The 22,138-nt window shown below is 33.6% G+C and overlaps 1 protein-coding gene across 1 annotated transcript; it reads right to left on the bottom strand.

The window, feature by feature from the left end:
• Window positions 1–1,234: 1,234 nt before the first annotated feature.
• Window positions 1,235–3,587, bottom strand: LOC113492566 (cytochrome P450 6k1-like). Its single transcript, XM_026870070.1, has 8 exons — window positions 3,089–3,587; window positions 2,868–3,023; window positions 2,615–2,799; window positions 2,377–2,537; window positions 2,187–2,305; window positions 1,985–2,090; window positions 1,657–1,905; window positions 1,235–1,418 (listed from the first exon to the last, which is right to left on the bottom strand). Exons 1-8 carry the CDS (start codon window positions 3,455–3,457, stop codon window positions 1,261–1,263), a joined length of 1,503 nt encoding a protein of 500 aa, XP_026725871.1. The 5' UTR covers window positions 3,458–3,587; the 3' UTR covers window positions 1,235–1,260.
• Window positions 3,588–22,138: the final 18,551 nt, after the last annotated feature.

Raw genomic sequence — 22,138 nt, 5'->3', positions numbered from 1 at the left:
ACAATTTTGATTTTTTTGTGAGTCGGCCTTATTGACCCCAAGTGTGGAGTTTAAAAATACCTAATTAGTATTCTCTGTGAATACTCAAAATAATTGCGAATAATACACGGGATGTTATAAAATAAGTTAAATAAAAAAAGCTTCGGTACAAAAAAGACGAAATGGTGTATTGTGGGTGGAGAAGTGTAAATACGTCCTTGATTCGTTTGAGAGTTTCTTTTCATAACATATTATTTGAAAGTCTCCGTTTTCTTTCTTAACGTAGTGGAACATGTGAGAAAGATATTAAAAAGCCAAATTTAAAAAAAGAAACAAGAAAACAAAACTATGACATGAGAAACAAACTCAATCCAAAGAAATATACATTCTTGATTATGTTCAAAATGTGAAAACAGTTATAAAAGTCATCCATTAATTAATTGCGAGCGTCATAAATGTGAATATACAATAGTAAAATCTTTAAAAAAGTAACGTAATTGAACAAAACAAAATGGGCTTTCATCCTTAGATAATCTTATGCGCAGACTCAGTAGGTGTGGTAACAGTGAGGATTTAGAATTTCATTTAAAGCGCCGAGCATTCATAATACAGTTTACTCATCATATTGTTTCTACGATGACAAGCTTACAACTACTTTTTCCTATATTTGTTAGTAACATGCAATTTCATGTATTTCTTCATCCGCATTTATACAGCTCCATCTTCGTTTACTTCGATTTGTAAAAAATCCGTAATCGTATTTTCATTTTTATTACTAGTATCTGTCTGGTGATCGTGTAGTTCATTGAAACAAAACGTGCGGTTGTTATTTTATTTGGCTTTACATATCACTATTGATGCAAGCCAATGTCAAACGAACAGTGTTTCGATCACGCTTGAACTTAGTTTACGTGTTTAGGATAGACTGTAGGTACATTGTGGAACTTTCGCGTAGAGTGCCGACCTCTATGTAAAACTAACTTGGAATTATTTAAAAGGTATAAATAGAAAAAGAAAAATTAATAACTTAAAAATTTATTCATCTCATTGGAGAACCTCCGAATCACCCATATTTTTTATGCTTTTGTTGAAAAATATTCAAGAACCATCCAAAGTAAATTTGTTTTCACCATTGAAAGAATAATCGAAATCGCTGTAACCGTTAGAGAGGTTAGTATCAATATCTGGGTTCAGAACCTAGATAGATACCACGATAGACTACGGCATCAAACTTCTACTAGAATATTTTTATAAATCAGTTAGACAGTCACATAAATCTATTTATCTTGCCACAAATTTAAAATTTGACGCAGTTTTAGGCGTCAATAGAAAACTGTAAGGGTCAGCTTCTATAATGTGTGGATCTCTGCTCTCAAACCTGTATTTGGCCACCATGTGAGCGACAGCACTGCTTACTTGCATCAGCCCATAACGAAAACCTGCGGAACAAATGTACATTTTGACTTCCTGGTTTTATGAAGCAGTCTTTATCCAGCAGTGAAATATTTCATCGACAGTTGATAGTCAGCAATATTCAGTCAAATGATAATTGTTTCCAAAATCTTCTAAACTCAGGATGATCCTTACAAGTTACAAGTGATACATTTTATCAGCCTTTAATAAACTCCGGTTACATGCTGTAGTCTCAAGCGCGTTAATTTTATTGGAATACCTTACCCATGCAATTCCGGGGTCCTCCTCCAAACGGTAGGAATGTAAAGTCGAGATTATCAGCGTCCGATGTCTCAACGAACCTCTCGGGAAGCCACTTCCCGGGCTCGGGGAAATAATCCTCGCTGTGATGGATTCCAATCACATTCACGAACACCGGCGTGCCTTTCTCAATGGTCACCTCGTCGTTCAGTTTGTACGTCTTATTGCAAATCCTATCCAAAAATGGCACTGGTGGATACTTTCTTAATGTTTCTGAAAGGATTTGTGGGATTTTATGAGACAGCCATCAAAATAAGTCTGAATATTTTTTTCTTAATGCAGAGAAACTCACCTAGAATACAAGACTTTAGATATTTGAGATTTGATAATTCATCAAAATCTAAAATTTGTTTTCCGCTTGATTTTATCGCTGCATCCACTTCTTGAAACAATTTTTCCTATAGAGAAACAATAAGTGCGTAATGGGATTCGCAATAAGTACAAAAATGTCGCTTACATAAGAAAAAATAATTCAATAAATGATGTTCATTCACCTGTTTCTCAAGGTTATGTGCCAGTTCGTGCAGACAATAGCAAATTGTAGTGGATGAGGTTCCAATTGCGGCGAATATAAATAAAGCGGCTTGTGCCAACATCAAATCGTCCGCTAGTTCTAAAGAAAAAACAAAATAAATCTGTAGGCTTTTCCTAATGTTTTCGAAAAAACATAATTTGATAACTTACGACTGTCTGGTTCTGCTGGTAGCTTTAAATTGTCTTTTAATTTTAATAATTGATTAACAAGATCACTTTCGCTTGATTGTCCGGTGCCTTTGCGTCTTTCGACAACATCATAAAATAATTTCCTTATGTAGTTTGTAGCACGTTCTGAAAAGAACTTTAACCTAAAACAAAACCAGGATTCCAATTTTATGAAATGTATTATTATACTTCTAAGCCAAGATATAAAAAAATGTCGTACCTAATTAATTTTGCCAACCAAGGTAAGAATAATATCGTGGAAAATTCGACGCCTCTCCAAAAACTCCATTTGGCCATAGGTCCTGTTATGCGCCATAGCGGTGAAGTGCTTTCTTTTAAGGCACTTACACGTAGACCGAATACAGTAAAAGCCACATTATCGGAAGTGTACATGGCAAATAGACTCTGTTGAAATATAACATTTAGTAAAAAATAATCCGATAAACGTTTACATTTAAATGTCACTTGTGTACCTTAAGATGTATTGGTGTGTTTGTATCGAGATAGTCTCGTTGTATTTTTTTGACAAGTTCCATGGAATTCCGGTTTATGAGTTCTGTTAGCTGTTTCAAACGCATTCGCGTGAACATGGGCATTATACCAGCTCTCATTTTGATCCAAGTCTTACCCTGAAACGTCGATATAAATATATAATTAACTTTCGGGAGTAAGATCTTAGACAGAACGCACATACCTTGACAGAAAATAAATTCAGCGATCCCAAGGGGTCTTCTTCTAGCCCAGCATAGCTATATCTGTCCTGAAAATACTCGCTGTCTGTAACTAATACTTTTCTTGCGTACTCCTTGGACTGGATGAGAAGCGTCGGCTTCCATGACAGGTATATGCCTAAGTAATCACTTTTCTTCTCACTAAACACACGAAAAGCATCTGAGATGCTTGACCTCATGAGGAATGAGAGGTTCCCGAAGAAAATAGTCGGTTCTGCAGAAGATACACCGCGTTTTCTCCAGTATCCATATTTATGTCGGAAGAAAAAATATAACATCAAAACAGCACATGACAAAAGAAGAAATATGTATTTAAAAATATAAATGTACATTTTTGCGTCCGTGGGTGTTGTCTGCTAGTTATAATAGCTACAATGATACTGACGTCAATATATTTCATCACTGAATTTACGTAATAAAACAAAAAATCCATGCATTAATTTAAACATAGATGCTATCTATGTTTAAATTAATGTATTTGAACAAAACATTGTATACCAGTTATTAAAATAACAAAGTTCTTTAAATCTCTGAAGTTGTAGTTTAGACAAAATAGACTCTAAAGGCGCAACTACATGTACAAGAATTAATCATGAATTAATAGTGAACAATAAAGGTATGATAATAAGACACTAAGACATCTGACGTAGGAAGCCATTCGGTCTTAAAAACAACATTTGCATATCAAAACATTTCCAATTTTCTTTTGTGATAGTTCATAAACAAAAATAGTCTTGAATGCGCTTGAAAGTTCCTCTTATACTTGAATTAATGGAAAAATTATATGAAATTTATCAAATACTGCTAGTAGGTACATCTAGTAAATCGAACATCATTAGCCTACAAGCTAGTTGCTTCTAAACGTTATCTATACTCTATATACTTATATATAAAGCTGAAGAGTTTGTTTGTTTGTTTGAACGCGCTAATCTCAGGAACTAACTGGTCCAAATTGAAAAAATGTTTTTTTTTGTTGAATAGACCATTCATCGAAGAAGGCTTTAGGCTATAAACCATCACGCTGCTACTAATAGGAGCGAAGATACAATGGAAAATGTAAAAAAAAAATGACAGGTATAAATCATAACTTATATCTTCTACCCACGGGGACGAAGTCGCGGGCAACAGCTAGTTACAAATAAGACGACATTCTTCATTCGCGTCTGATTTTATTTTTTACACAAAAAATATGAAATTGCTGTGGATAAAATGATCAAGGGGCAATTGAGAAAATACTATTCCAAGCAACCTGCTTTATTTTTATTACGAGGTTTTAGCTACGTAGATATCTAAGTTTAATAATTATTTGCTCATTAATTGTGAGATAGCATTACTACTTAATCAGATGACCTTGTTATATAAGCTTGGCATATTCTTGACATGGGTTGGACTTGGGGCTCAATTTTTAATTATATTTAGGTCATGTCTAATAAATAGCTCTTACAAAATTTCATGGAATTTAGGATTTTTGTCTTTTGTTTTCACTTGGAACCCTTCGTCCAGTAAAGGAATATAACCCTCTTCAATTTCAGCTTATGTTTCGGCATAAATTTTTACTTACTTTTGGCTACCGTATATTTGATGCTGTGTGTCAATAATCATAATATAGAATTCACAAAATAGCGAATTGATCAGTCGTAGCAGGAAATTAAAGTGCCAGTCTGGCAACAACACCGGTGGTCGTCAGATCAAATTACAAGTTCCAGTAGCTGTATGGACGCAGACATGCTGAAATGCTCATATGACGTTCGTGAATTCACTTCTCGAAATTCACATGTTTTCATCTCGCTTGAGTGAATTCGGGACGTATGAGATATTTTATACGACGAATTTAAAATCATTTGGGAAATAAAATTTGCACTATGCATTCTACATGACACATTTAATTTTCAGTTGGCTGAGTGATGAAAAAGAAAAGTTCGCTGAAAAGGTTAAAAGATGAAATTGAAAATGAGTATCCGCTTTATGTTGGCGGATTCAAATGGAAAACATTTCGCAGTTTTATAAGAAGGATTTGATGTACATATGTCTGGTAAATAAAACGTCATGTTTACGTTTATAAACGGATTTAAGTGGCCGATAGAGCTGGTAATAGCAGAAGGATTTTACTGCGCCACTGGAGCTTTATTTCGAATCAGAACCAATGAAACTGCAATTACTCCCTGTGTGAATCGGTGGAAGGAGTTGGATGTCTTGAAGTGGAAAATTAAAAACAGGAGGCAGAAGGTTGCTAACTGTTACGTAAGTTAATCCTTTTTGGTTGCGGGTTTTGCTCAGCAAGACAATGAAATATCGGGGCTGTTTTGGCGGTGGTAGCTTCCCATTTTGCGGTTGAAAACACGCGGCAGAGCTTCCCTGCTACGTGTTTATTGTCGACCAACTTCGCCGTGTTATTTTCGTCTATTTTTGGACTGTAGGTAATTCGGTTTGCAAATGAAATTGATATCATAAAACTCTAATACGAATTGAAGGTACTTAAAACCAAGCTATTTTCTAGTTGAATTTCTGTTTTTTGAATTGAATTGGTAATGGGTCGTTTCTTAGAGTTATTAGTCAATTGTACTGTAAGTATTGATTTTGCAAACTCCTAATTTTTTTTGCTTTTACTGCTAACAGAGAGCACTAACACAAAATTGGCAATGTGCAAGGTTTGTATGATCCAAAAGCGTCACTTGAACTTCGTTTGCACAACGAGATTTTGTTGAACCGATGGGGCGAGACAGATAAGATCATGCAATTCTCACAGCTCGAACGACCGAACTTAGCTGAGAGCTCTTTTCCAACCGACGTTATGTAAATACGGTTAGCATTTCTACTGCATAATACTCTTGTTACTCCATATCAATACTACGATAGTTTTATTTTGACCAAGTTTTCTATTCAAGGGTCGTTCTGCTTTGTATACGTTTTCGGGATACGTATTAACAAACAAGGGCTCCGGTTGTTTTAGATGTTTATGTAATATTCACGAGTCCGATTATGCTATGAGTAAACAATTGTTTACTCTTTTGCTATCTTTTTTTGCCTAATGTTCTTGTGTGGGTTCCGTACAAGAATTATAATATGTTTTTTTTTATATTATAGTCGGATGGGCCCTCAAAAGACACGGTTTTGTATGGAAGACTTGATAAGATCATTTTATACATCATCATCATCTATCGCCATCCAGTTCCGAAAGTAGGCATACCTCAAACGGCGTTAACCATCTCGGTATTCCAATTCACATCGACCTTAAATCTAGCACTAACAAGTTCATGAACAAATACAGTGGTGAAATGATTCAGTTTTAGGTTAGTAACAAGGTTTTATAACTGTAAACTGAACCCTAAAAATTTTAAAAAATTACATAACATCACGACTTGTAAAAATGGGAAGATAAAAATGTGAAAATAAACATTCATTAATTTGCGCATTTTTGTGGAGCCGAGATAAATAATAATTATCGAGTAAAGATTTAGTCAGTCACATCTGAATGTTATGAATGGGAAGGTCATAGTAGGTACTTATATGTATCTATTATGTCAAACGAAATCTTTATGACATATCAACAAAAATATCTTAATATTATAATTCTTAATATTCTTATACCTACGTACTTTTGTCGCTAAGCTCCTAAGCGGTTACACGAGTATGTTTGTCGGTTCCGGGATTTTTTGAAAACACAATTGGACTTGGTAGCTGCTACCGTATATGATATATGCTCCACAATTCCGTAAATAACTAAGCATAACAATATTTACTCAAAGATTTTAACGTTTTCCGGTTCAGTTTTTTTATTTGTAAATTCGAACTTAAGATATTTTAAGTTTATTTCAAGCGAATTGGAAGATCTTTTGATTCTAACAAACTTTTAGAATTATAGAACTTATAAAACATATAGGCTTTGAGCTAGACGAGCAATGTTCGAGGTTCTATCAGGTGAACGAAATAAGTTGTATAATAGATTTGCATACGCATTATACGGACCAATGGTAGTTTACCATGCGTGATATATTACTTCTGTGTTTTAATTGGCCTTATGCCAATAGCAGATATTGTTTAAACAAAAGGTTGTTGTTCAGATTATGACGAATTGTTTTGTAATTTGTACAAGGAAAAGGGTTTACGTAATCGGTCATATAGAATTTAAGGAGTCGTCATTTAAATAATATAACACTATATTTGATCGCTAACCCTTTGAACGGCAGGCTGTGCATTTTTAATAACTTGTCCCGTATTGCTTTAACATGTAACTTTTAATGAGCTCACTGAAACTGTATCAACTGCATTAATTTTGATGCGGCCGATATTCTGATGACGAAGGTTTACAGTTCCTTAATTAAAAGTTTATTTGGAAATACTTCTTCAAAGTCCAATTCTCAGTCGGTACTTTTAAAAGCGTGGATACATGTAAAAAGGTAATTTACATTACAGTGATTTTGCTAAAACAAAGAGATATTCAAACACAGAATACGTTAACTGTCGTGATAGCAAGTAGAACAGAGTAGATATTGGGATTTCAAACTCTGAGATAATTTAAGAGCATTTTAAGCGAACAGTTTTCAGACTGCAGACACGAACTTTCGATTCAAAGGAATTTCCAAATAGATCTGGAGAAGTGGGTCACGTCCATGTGTATGTATTTGACCACTAGAGCACAATGGCAATTTCTCACTAAATTGAGCAGTGCGGCTGCATGTGAGCGATAAAGAGGTTTATTTGTCGCTCATAAACTCAGTTAAACACTTAAACCAAGCGTGGACGGCAGTATGAGAAACGATATTACTTAACTAATGACTAGGAATCTTTACTTGTAAACCCAATTTGGAAAGATATCTAGTTACAGTTATGCAACTCAATTTTAAGTCTACTTACTGAAGGAAATTGAAAGTTCCGTTTGCAGAATTTAAATAATATCTCTTATCCAAGAACCGTTGGCCACTTAGTAGTCAGTTTCTAAAAGAGGAAATTGGCGTTCCATGAACAAACGATGTTCATTTTCTAAGTCTCGTCTTGTTGTGTTATTTGAGATTACTGATACATTAAACAGCGGGTATGTTCTGCCTGCATGGCGTAGATAATGGCAACTAATGGCATACGTCATACATCATATAGGTAGCCGTGATATGTTAAGCGAATAGGTCGTTTGCATGACGGCTGGCGTACAATATACACATGTAGGTACGTCAAGGTATATTGCATGTCGCGTTCCAATTCGGTACGGCTTACAACAGATAATCCGATTCGAATTCTGTAGTGCATGCATAGGATAGTGGCGCTTACTCTGTTATTGTCTATTCAGTTTTCCTTGAGACACAAGCAAGCTTGACTGAGTCACGAAATACATAATAGCAGATAGGGGAATAGTTTGGCTTGCTGGTAGTCAGATGGTCTATTTTAGTTAACAACATATTATATCTTTATAACTCAATTTTGTTCAGTATTTTGGCGCTATCGATTAGAATTATATAATTATCTAAAATTACTTAGCTGTAGAAAGATAAATGTAATAATAAAACTCAAAAAACATTTTGTTATATAATAGTTATGTCTGGACATAGGTGACGTGGTGTGCTGGCGAAACAATATGAATCGTTTTCGAGTATGGGAAAGTGATTTAGATAAGGCCCGCCGATGGGAAATTTGATTTATAGGGTCCAATGGAGCGCTAAATATATACGGTATTGGTTCGAGAACGATCGTTAGGCTGGATCGCGAAGGAGGCGCGCCCGAATAGCCCCCAGGGTGATTTCAATAGGTACACTTTATTTTTCGAAAGATTTATTATAGGGAAACGTGCTGCATGTGTGACGTTAAACTATAAGAATATCCTGTTAAAGTTGTTATTTTTCACGTTCAAGTTTAATTAAAATATTTAATTACATTTTTTCGTGATAGTATATATAAATAAGTACCAAAACATGTTATTCCCACTACTTTTCAAGTTCACATAACTTAACATATTAAAATAATCAACCAAACATTTACTTAAAGTAAACAATTAACAGAGTAATTAAAATAAATGTTTGTTTACGAGAATGAGGATTCTTGGTTTAATAATACTCATGAGGGCAATCTTAACAACTTAGTAGAGTCTTTGTAGGGATTGCGTGAAGACGGTCAAAGAGGCAACAATAATGTTACCTTCTTGGAAATTATTTTTATAAAAGATATGCAGCAGGATTAAAAAGAAAACATTTTGAGACGGAAAGGCTTAAGTAAGAAGAATGGAGACTAGCCAATTACCATAACATAAGCAAAAACAAAACAAACTATATTTTCCTGGACAGTTTTAACAAATTCCTTTCATATTTAAATAAAAATATATTTTTAAAAGGAAAATGTAAAGTCTATTGACCGAACAAAAAAACACACATGATACTTATTAACCTCACGTGTACTTAAGACCATAATCATTCTGTTTGTTAAGAGAAGGGTCCAAAATGAGGTCCTATCTCATGTGCCGGTCGGGGACGCAATAAATAAAAACGATTTAGGTCCTAAGCTAACAGTTGATCGGTTTCTACCCAATTATAATACCTGACCAGAGTTTATCATTAAACAAAGTTCAACGAAACACAATCAAACTTTAGGAGTGAAAATGGTTAACGAGAATTGAGTTGTAGTGACTGAAATTATAATATTTACCATTCTTTGTGTTTTTCTATTATTCTAGCTGTTACCCGCGACTTCGTCCGCGTGGTTAGAAGATATAAGTTATGATTTATATCTGCCTTGATTTTTTCCACATTTTCCATTGTATCTTCCCTCCTATTAGTAGCGTGATGGTTTATAGCCTAAAACCTTCTTCGATAAATGGTCTATTCAACACAAAAATAATTTTTCAATTTGAACCAGTAGTTCCTAAGATTAGCGCGTTCAAACAAACAAACTCTTCAGCTTTATAGATTAAATTTCATATGTAAAAATTTCCATACTTTTTTTATCGGAGGGCCTGTTCTGTGACCAGACAACGAGATGATTTGTTTGATGTAACCTACATCAAAATTGAATACCCGTCAGATAAAGCAGAAAACTGTAAAATAAATCTACTCAAATATAAAATACTAGTTACATATATATATGTAACTATAAATAACCCTATTGTTGTAACGTAAAATTAGTTTAACCTATTCGTACTGACATAAAAACTTATGTAAAAACAGTTTTGTGGAATCTGTATTAGTTTATGAGATTCTTGTAAAAAAATCTACTGAAAGATACATTGTTTAATTTAGACGTTGAAATAATGTTGCATAGCGTGGTTATTGTCATACAACCTCAAAAGTAAAGAGGTTTAGGCGGTTTTTTTCAATGTTAAAAATATTTTTTATTTCGAAATCTAGTTCTATTGTAAACCCTAACAAAAGACTTACAAATTAAATGTCGTAAATAAAAATAAATATGTCTCAAAAGTAATCTGGTAAATTGTTTTCATGAAATATTGCTTTTAAATAAGGCTTTGAGATTTAGACGCTTAAAAGTAATATTTTCTATCTTACATTTCAAAGAATAATATTTATTGAATAAAGTTTAGTAACCGCTTTGTCGTTGTTTGGAGGTTGAATGGGTTAAACTGAATGATATTGCGCATCTCTTTGTTTATCAATAATACCTACTAATAATATAAAGGCGATAATTAAAGTCCCTTGAAATTTTTCACTTTTGAAGACCTGGAGTTATTTTAATTAAAATTATAGAAATAGCCGACATCCTAAATCGATACAGATTATTTTTTTCCACGAGGGATGTCCATGTACTATGGACTGTCCTCGTGGGAAACATACTGTGTATAGTAATATCATAGACTTTGATTATAAAACTAACTGTCATTAGTTTACTCATTATGATTTCATGAGTGTCGACGACTTACTATTTTAAATTACCAATAATTTAAAGTTCAGTGGCACTTCTGCTAAGTACCTATTATATTATTATTATTATCGTCTATTGTGTGCTATGTGAACCATACATTAAAAGTATTTTTTTTCCAATATTGTTAAGCATAAGCCGGTTACAACACGAATGACTTATTAACAAGTCAGGCTTACATAAGAGATTTAACTTTATCTAGAACAAAATAACTACAAAAGACTAAATTGAAACGGAACACTAAACTTCAACGGATATTGGATGAGTTCGTTGCTGTGCGCTGTTTAAATACAAGACTTTGTCAGGATCTGGTTTAACTACCTTACTTATTACGTGACGTAATTGAGTTGGTTAAGAAAATATTTTCATATATTTCAAGTATATCTATACTAATATATAAAGATGAGGAGTTTGTTTGTTTGTTTGACTGCGCTAATCTCAGGAATTACTGGTCCAAATTCATCAATCCAAAAATTATTTTTATGTTGAATAGACCATTCATCGAGGAAGGTTATAGGCTATATACCATCACGCTGCGTCTAATAGGAGCGAGATGCAAAGGAAAATGTGAAAAATATAGGGCAGGTATAAATCATAACTTATATCTTCTAAGCACGCGGACGAAGTCGCGGGCAACAGCTAGTGATTATATATCAGTGTTTTGGCAATAGCCGAAAAAAGCCAATGGTGAAGTGAGTAACAATTCGATGTCTGATTAATGGCAACATCCCCCCTCTATTATATGGGGCTTACAGTCCTTGGCGGATAGTGTACCTCTATCTTTCTGAGCACAGGCGTAATTTATTACATATTAAAAAAATCTTACGACAAGGGGTCGTGATTTATACTCAGTCAAACAAAGCTTGCCTGGAAGAACTCACTGGATCCATTCTTGTTCCACGACAAAAGAATAAAATTTTATTGTTTTACAAATCCAGTTTAAAATATGTACACAACGTGAGCTTGTCTTTTTGTATATTTGCAAAGCGATCGTGTTAGATCAGGTTGAGAACACCAGTTGCCTTTGCTTTATAGAATGAAATATAGTTCGCTGCAATGAGTTTTCATCCTCTCATTTATCATTTGACAAGACATGTGTTTGTATGCTGTAAGGTAAAAAGCCAGCGTTAAAAGTATAAAATGACTTAGCAATTTCAACGTGCACCGAATAAAATAACCGTCAAACAAAAAGCGACGACGGTCGTTAAATTTTTATTGTGCCAATCCTATTAGCATATAATTAAAATGTATCTTCTCTAACGGCTTAAGGCATTTTATGGTAGGCGGTGGCTGAGGTCAACGCTGGGTGCATCTGTATAATGAGCATATTCTTTAGAGGCGACATTTTTAGAAGTACATTTTAATCATGATTTTTTACAATGGTGATTCATAATAAAATTGTAAATAAAACTGTTTCTTAATTTTCATTTGTTATTTTTAAAATAGGTACCTTTTCAATAAAATAATTTTACTAAGATCATAAACTGAATATTAATTTGCACTACAATAGTAAACAAAAACCAACAAGAACCTGTGAATTATGAGTGGTGTTCATTACGATCACAATGACTAAAATATTATGTGTCGCCACCCAAATTCTGAAAGAAATATGGCCGACCGTGATTTATCGCGGATCCTGGCTGTTCTCGTCGCCTTCTCAAGAAACATGATTATATTTAGCAAATTATTAGCGAGTTGCTGTCATTGTGCGACCTTTATTAACTGCTGCGGCTCTAGGGACAGCCAAATAATATTTTCGTAAAATTTTGCTTTGTTAGCAGGTTTTATTGCACAGCCCGCCTAGCCGGTGAGAACGCAATTTTAATTAAATGTAGAATGATTGTAAACAAGATACATTTCAACAAGCATTAGCGCAGATCGTATTGAATTATTTTTCGACTATTTACGTGACATCACTTTCATACATTATTTCAATATTTTCTTGACAATATATAAATAAAACGTTGATTCCGCTTGCACGTTTCCGAAACTCTTTAAACTTGAAGCAGTACAAAGTTACTGAGGAGTATCAGTACATATCATATAACGTACGCCTACGTAGTTACCGGAAAGTATTAGTCGTACTATTTACTGATGTACTTCAACGAAATTGTATGTTGGTTGTTTGGATGGAGGAAGAACTACTACATCTAAATAATGTTCTCTGCAGACGTGTATTTTAAAATAGACTTTTCTTACTTAAGTATTTCGTTAGCGATTCTAAAGTTAGCAGCAATTCTGTTTAACAAGCCTTCATTGTACGAGACAGTCTAAATTGAATACTCTAAGTTAAATTTAGCAGAATCTGTGAAAAATTGAGTACTTAATGAATTATGAATAAAGTATTAGTTCAGTCTGCGCTGCACGAGTGCCAGTAAATGGTCTGCAAAAACATTGAATAATATAAATGTGCATTGCAAGGTTAGGGTTATATTGAACCTAACGTAGGGTAGAGAAGTAATCTAAAGTTATCGAACCTCTTTTTTATTCTTTATCTTCTTATGATTTTATTATTCCTTGACAAGGTTTTGGACATGATAAAGGAAATAATACGTTCAGAAAAAATATTCTGAAAGATTGTAGGTTTTCTCACTGTTACTAAGGGTTATAGGTATATTCATGTAATACAAACAGTGGAAGCCATGTAAGTATATCATATTACCAAAAACAGATTTAAAGCCAACGCCGCCGGCATGAACATTATGGTCCTTAAACATAATTTATGAAACCTCATTTTCACACATTAATACGAGATATATAAAGACACCTCTTTTAATAAAAAAGTAAAGAGATACCGTAGTACGCGTAGCAACGCAAAAGCGGTAGTATTCGTAGTAACCGTAGCACTTCTGACGCGCACTTTGTGGTGCCGGCTTATTACTTTGAACTGACGAAGCTTTATAAAAGTTTGTAAGCTTGCGTACGTTAAATACTATTAGCGAATCATTTTTGGGAGGTCGAAACAAAGCGCGGGAAATTAAAGCCTGTCAGGTTTGTTTGACGGAGGTTACGATTACTTTTAACGTTACAAATCTAAAAGTTTCTGTTACCGACTCTCTATAGCAATAGAGGTATAGTGTAACCATTTATATATCAAATAATCAATTATTCAGTGAACTGCGGTACGCTTACAGGTTGGTTTTACATAAATGAAAACCGGCCAAGTGCGACTCCGGACACTAAGGGATATAGAATTGTAAAATGACCTACAGATGAGGGGAGCTTGAGTGGTGGTGTTTTGTATTTACGAAAATAGTAGAAGTAGTATAGTGACAACCTTAATAATGTAGGTCTAGTGTTGGTGTAGTGTTGTTTAATGTTCACACCTCTATGCGAGCAAGAAGCGAGCTAGTTATTTTTGCACCTGTGATTTGTATTTCCATTGCCACTGTCACCATTTTAACCTCAAAACTAGTAACTAACGAGTCGATAAACCCAACAAATTTCAAACAAGCCGAAAGTTTTGTACCAAAATAAAATAGGTCTGTTATGAAACGACTTAACTCCGAAGTATCGGTGAATATTTATTTATGTTGGAAGGCGAAGCGGGTTGAAAGCGATCAGACACTGCATGAATAAAATATGCTGGTACTAAAGCCGTGATATAAATTGCAAATAAAAAAATCATAGCCAGACTTCAGGAAATGTTACGCAACGGCTGTTGGTAAAAACAGCTGGCTTCCATTTGGATATTTTTGTAACTGTGCGAAACATTACCTAGATATTGAATTCGAGCAGGCGTCATACTACTGAAAATGCGAATAACATTATTTATTACAATATAAACAATGTTACTCCACAACAATAAAACATAAATAGGGTAATAGCTCTCTGCTATGACTTTATGTAGTAACTGTTAGAACTGATACTAAATGAATGCGGACAGAAAGTAATAGGCAAAGTCAAATTCAATTATTACTATTAAAGTAGAATTAAAGACATAATTCTGAACTTACTACTTCACTATCAAGCAAAGATCTAGGGAGCAAAATTGCTATAGTGAAATTTACAAGACAATTCTTAAGTTTTTTATATCTTAGTGTAAAACCAATAGAAAAAAAGTGATATCGTAAAACTAATGAGTTGATTTCGTATTCGTCACTATTTAGGAAGACGAAGAAGCACCGTAATACTTAACGTGACTAAGCTCTCCCAAGAAGAAGATGTACAAAAGTAAGTGAATAAAAAGCTACAATCGATGCGCCACAGAAAAGTCTAATGCCTCAAGAATTGTCTGAAACGAGCTCCAGTCCTCAAATCCCTAGTATCCCACTCTTCATTCCCTTAAGTCCAGTTTTCATTTTACGAGAGTACTGTCGGTCCAATTAAGGGGAAATTATCGCGGCATCAACCATGGACCCGCAAACAAACCAACAAGATTACTGTTCCGTTTCAGTTTAACTTGCCGACGAACCGTCGTGTTTAATTTATTATTGTGCCTAAAATTTCGACGCTGAATTTATTAAGAAAATCATTTCTCTTTTGCCTATTGTTTATAACTTTTTGATTTCATTATTTTTGGTGTAGTTGGAAATACGAAGTTTAAAACTATGATTACTTGTCTTTTTTTGACAAATTAATTGTTTGTTCAATCATTTAGCATTTTATGAATGCCTTAGAAAATCGTTATTGTAATTAGATGTTAATACCTAAATTTGAATGCATACGTAAATAACTATAATCCTTATTGATGTTACGATACAAAATACAAGAAAAAATAGATTATTTTATATAATTGTTTAGTTTTTTATGATAATGTATGTAACTAATGTAAAAGTTTTGCCAGTATTTTCAATATAATAGTTATGACATTAAAATTCTCTCAACTAATTATTACTTAAAACTTATTTTAAAAGATATGTCTTCGAAGCTAAATTTACAAATCAAAACATTATTCAAAGACTTTCTATTCCTTTCAGAATAAAACGCGGACTACAGGATGGAACAATAATGATAAAGTGGGAAAAGCTAAAACTGTAAGGGGAATTTTATTCTCAGAGTAGAGTGTAGTTTTATGATGTCGTAGCGAGTCTCCTGCTGCGAGCAGATAAGTGTGGCGAGCAAACCGAGGCCGCCATATCTGAGAATTTTTCACTTTGAGCCTAATGAAACCTTGCCTGCACGATTTTATCAGGCACTTTTATATTCATAATTTTATCGGAAATTGAATCTTACACGTTAAGGTAGACGGTTTAAAGTGATTTACGAGGACTTATGAATGAATAGTAGCAGTCTATTTTAGGAGCATTTAGTTATTAAAGGCCTTCGAGCAACGTTCGCGAATCTAACATTTGGCACAAACCGTCTTAAATTGAACTGGATTTAGTAGAAGCTATCTCAACGGAACTCGCTTTAATTATTAAATCACTTCCATTGGCGTGGATTATAGGTTACCAGGGAATTAACAAGGACAAGGTATATTGTTTACATCGACGGGGGATTGTAAACGTCATTATTTATGTGTGTTGTTACAAGCAGTTGATTGTTTTGGGTAAGAAAGCAATTAAGAAAACACGAGCTAGCTACATTACGTTTATTGCTTCTTCTGCGAGTAGGTATAAGACAGTGATAGATTTACAAGTGAGACAGTAAAGTGAAGAACCACGGTCTCTTGTACCGTCTTTTGAACTTATCTTGAATTTAATCTCTAATGGAAAATGTTCTCATCTATCTAAGGTTAGATGTAATCCTATTTAGCTCCCCAACGTCTTTAAAGAAATAAATTGGAAATGTGATATTTATTAGAATTGATTTTAGAAATGAAACTTTAATAACATTTTGATATACCTTAACTAAACGCAATCCATAAACAATGAACGTACATAAATGATAATTGTACAAAATGTTTTTACTTTTCCAAAAACATGAGTCTGACGTAATACCCAAATTTTGATTAGCATTTGTGTGAAATATTATTTTCACAAATACCTTTGAGAATGAGTTTAATAGTGCGATGAAAAAAAATATTTGACCGTTTTAGTAAAAAGATGCAGTAGCCACGACTGAAATAAAGAGATACGTAATAACGTTATTCAAAGGCGCTTTTACCAAACGAACCGATGTTGTTTGACATGAAATACGTCAACTAATTTTAGCAGGAGGGTGCGGGCCCAGGCCACCACGTGACGAGGGAAAATCAGATAAACGCCTGAATGGTCTGCGGCCCCTGTGTATCGGCATTGCCACCTTCCTGCCCGGCTACACTGCATGCTTACAGTTAGTATGGTGGCGTGTTGAACATTGCTCGTTACACTAACTTAGAATATGAAGATCATGCTAATTTTTACTTAAGTAAGGTGTAAACATTTGACTAGTATTTTAAGTTTTTTAATACTAGTTAGTTAAGTTAAGAAACTTTATAAGAAAGCAGGAGTATGCTAATTAGAAAAGAAAATTGTTTGTGTGTTGAGTTGACCTTTTTGTGTTGGCGCTGAATAAATAGTTATTTTATATTTATCGTCATACAAATAATTATACAAGCAATAAATTGATCATAAACAAAGAATTGTAACCTTTTATCATTGACAACAATGGTGACCAAAATAACTCTGTTTAACGATCGTAAACTCATTATAAGGAACAACAGCAATGACAAATTTGGGTGTTGTTATTTCACGGTTTTCCTTTATTTAAATTTCTCATTATGATGATGCCAGTGGCCAGAAATGTGATATTTTGCGGACATATTGTGTTCAATCTCCGTAGCCTATAGTTGTAGCAGTAGTTTATGTAGCTGCGTTGCCCAGAAAGCTGGTTAGAGGCTGAGAAATAAAGTTAGTAGTTACTCATAAAATAAATATGTCTCGTAATGTTCGAAAATGTTGGTGTCGTAAATCCTGGGGTGAAGGTCAAATTGTACACTGAGAAATGTTAAGGATAATTTAGTTTATATTTTATTAATGGAGTTAAACATGCGTGAGTCTATTTGTAAAGTAGTATTTTTTGTATATTTATATGCTAGTTATTGATATTTATTATGTACGATCATAAACGTTGTCTATCCACTGCTATTAAAATTGGACGGTGCAAAGAAATGAATTGAACATTTAATTATTGGCGCCTAGACATATGTGGGTCACATGAATGTGTTTGTCCCATTTTGGGATTGAACCTGTAGCACTTCGCGTAATTAGAACAATTGTCTAGAAGATATATACCACTCACCTTATTATCTAATCAATATTAAGCAGACCATACAAAATAAATTTGCTTTTATTTGTCCCTTTCAAAGCCTTTATAAAATTCGTCACGACCGACCAGAGATTTAGCTATTTGAAAACTTTTGTTCATTACCATTTTAGTGTAGGCAGCAACAAACGCGAAAATTCGAAAATTTTAAGGTATCCGACGTGAACAAAGTGCCACATCCTGTAAAACGTTACATTGTGAAAGTGAAGGCTATATAACATGAATCAAAATATAAGGTATAGAAAGCTGAAAGTCGGTGGCACCTGAAACTTTCCGGCAGCTGGAAACTCATTACATTCTGTATCGTCTGCTATCTGACTTTATTTTGTTACACAACTTTGTTTCCACTTTGTATTTGTCCAGTCGCTTCAGCTACACCATTTAAATACGAAGAAAATCGTCACAACGAATGGACATCGGTTCTCGATTAACGAGGATCGAAAGTTCTCCAAATGTTAGCATTCTCCGAGGTCGGGCGTCACCCATGAGCCGAAGATACGTGACTTCGCGACTTCCAAATTTATTATCCTAGTTTGATTTCCTCGCACATTGTTCGCCCCTTGACGGAACCATAGTAATCGCAGTTAAAAACAATTTGCACTCGACGATAACAATAATAATAGTCCCCGGCTTTATTACCACTATAATACTTTCAAACTTGAACTCCTTTTTTGTTATTGCGGTTCGCCACACATAAAGCCGAAATGATGCCTTCGCCGGAGGCAAGGGTAAAAATTGTATTTTGGGAATATTACAATGCTCAGCGATGAATAGGGAGGTCGGAACTCTCGCTGGGCACGAATCACGTATATTACTCTAGGTATACTCATTTTTATATCATTAATAGAGACTGATATAACAGGGTGATGTCTTTGTTAATTTAATTGTAGTGCTTTAAAGTTTTGCTGATCTAATTATAATGACTATATTTCGTGGTTGCAGAAGTATTATTTTTAAATGAACACCATTTTGTGCTAATGTGCAAATCGCTATGGTGTAGTAATCTTTTATGAACGAGTTCAAGTAAATTAAATTAATAAAAGTGGTAATATAAATGTCATATAGTTACGTGTAGGAGATAAATGCATTAGCGTGCAATGAAAACAAAAGTAATTAGATCATAACGCAGTGTTTTTAGGGTTCAAAGGGGTGAAACTAAACTATTTCTTAGGCGCCACTGTTTTTCCGACCGTCTGTCAACGCGTTGTATCTCATGAAACTTGTTACCTAGACTGTTAACATTTTCACAAATTATGGATAGGTATATGCATGTAGCTTAAAATAAATTTCAGGGTACGGTCATAAACTTGATGGGTAATACTTGTTTTCAATATTTTATTTTATTTATATAGATTATAACATGAAATTATTATTAACCGGAGCAAATATTTATGTTCCTAAATTATTAATATTCAAAATCTTTGGTAATGACAAATATTTAGCTAATTTAATCTATTGTGTACACACGAGTAACATTCTAACGAAACTAACAGTGCCCTGAATCTAAATATTTGATAAATACTTGAGATCAGAGTATCGTATACTGATATAAGTGAAATTAATATTAGTAGCTCAAATATAATCTGGTTAATTATAAATTATTTAATCTGAATCATGTACTCATTTCAGTGTTTACGTATTAGTTATTTAAGACGCCTATTAATGGCTTATTACACCCGTCGATTCCCTAAACTCCTCACGTGTCTTATTCAGAACACCATTTGCGAATGTCTACTGTCTGTCTAATTACGTGTCATCTTTCACAGACACGAGGTTATTATGGAATAATTTATATTGCGGCAAGTAGCGCTGTGGCATCGCATCGCATGCGGGAGTGAACATCTCCGTAATGAAACGACTTGTGCGCCCATTAAGAGAGCAAAAATGTCTTTAATTAACAGAAGAGTTTTTCTGTAGAGGAAGTGGCGAAGCAATTAGTAGAATCTTGAAGTGAACAAGACTAGCCAACTGTTTTATGCGGGCTTTGTGAGCTGTTCATTTTAAAAAGGATATTTTAACCCCTTCTAGGCAAAAGGTCTTTGTACTCTTGGTCTTATTGTTCAAATTGTACCTTTTGTGACCTGTCTAGCGACAGACAATGAGATTTTTCGTTACAAAAGTATCCACAGATTTATTTTAATGGGGATGCTGAAAAACGTCTTTAATTTTAACTGTGCTAATTTAGCAATAGGCTGGGTGCTTAAAGTAATGGACATTTCTTAATGGTGGATATAAATTGTTTATGTTTATCTTAATATTAATGAACAAATTAATGCTATTGTGGGATGAATTGAACTCTATGAAATATACTTGTTGGGTGTTTTGTTGCTCTTCGAATATCTTTTTTTTATTTGAGATTTAAAATTAATTAAACTTATCAAACACATTTGACATTTGTATCTATCTCTTTTTTTTGTCTCCATCATGATTGTTTCATACAATGCATGAATTAAAAATCCCATTACACTCCAAACTTTCATCCTTTTATAAAATGAACTCATTAAGATCACATCGGAGATATTGAATGTAATAAAAAATGATTGTTAATTAATTTCATGACTGAGTCTGGCTCTTAAATGCATACCGCTACTTCATTAAGAGTGAGCAAGTTTGCTCTCTCGAGAGAAAATTGAACGCCATAAATATAACCAGGTCGCGCGGTCAGACACTTCTATTAGGTACATTAAAATCAATTAAAAGCAAAGAGTTCAAACAGAATTAAGAGTAAGTACGAGTAGCTTCAGTTCTTTTGGACTGTTATATTTTTCTCTTAACAAATGCTTCTGGCGAATGCATATTATGGTAATTTTATTGCACTAGTTTGTTTTTTATGCGTTTTCTCTAGGGTAAAATTATGCGTTATGGGACATAAAAGAAAGAAATAGTCTTTTGATAGTTGCATGCGTTGTAATTATTTCTAATTGTCGGGTAATGTGTAATGTGTGTGGTATAATGATTATTATCGCAAAAACCAGACCAATAATTTACATTTCTTGAAATTTGTCAAGACATTTTTTTTTCAATAATCTTTAAGTTTATTAGCTAACTTTCGTTTTTAAAACTAGAAGTGGTATTGCCTGTTACTATAGCGACTGGAAACACGTTAATGGATATTGAAAGTAGGAAAATATTTATCGTCATTAAGTTTCATATAATATTAGTATACATTATGTGCTTATAGCCTACACTTTCAGCTTCGAATAACCATCTCCCATACATCAATGCCGCCTTATCCATCCCTCAAAGCCTCACGTATCTGATCTCGTTGATTTCGCTTCAAAGCTTACCATTATTTTTTGTTTATTCTTATACAATTTAGTTTTACACGCCATTAGGTTCACTCGTTTGGCTGAAATCCTTTGAAGTTAATGTGAAATGGTTAGCCAACTTCGAAATAATGCTTTTCTGTAAAAATATAAAAGAATTTCAAAACATTTTTTGGGACGAAAGATTAGGATTAGGTTATAAATCACAAAGCAACACTATATTTAAATTATACTTTATTACAAAATCCGCTATTTACAAAATGTAATATTTTAGAGCACTATACCATGTATTTATAAATATTTACAATTTATTTTCAGTATGTTGAGGTCAGTGATGGTACGACAATAATGTTTTGTAAAACTACATAGCTATGATGAAAACATTTATCCAAAATACCTATAAAAATCCAAGTTTCTTAGATTTTACAATAAACATAATTGAAAAAATAGATGACAATATCAAGGACCTCTAAATATTGAACGAAATATCACATGTTAAAAATATTTTACCATTAAAATAATCTATCCGCTAAACTCTAAGTTTCCATGCTAACTATTGATAAGAAATACATTAAAACATTGTACTAGCTTACCAATGAAAGCAAAGTTTGTGTTGGACCTACTCCTACACTACCATCAAATAAGGACTAACTGAATATAAATCTGTAGACTTATTGGAGGTAGATGATATTTAATAGGTCCTCGAAA

Source organism: Trichoplusia ni, chromosome 4 (genome assembly GCF_003590095.1).
Source record: "Trichoplusia ni isolate ovarian cell line Hi5 chromosome 4, tn1, whole genome shotgun sequence".
Lineage (NCBI taxonomy): Eukaryota > Metazoa > Arthropoda > Insecta > Lepidoptera > Noctuidae > Trichoplusia > Trichoplusia ni.
The sequence above is the reverse complement of the archived record's forward strand: the minus strand, read 5'-3'. Positions and strand labels throughout refer to the sequence as shown.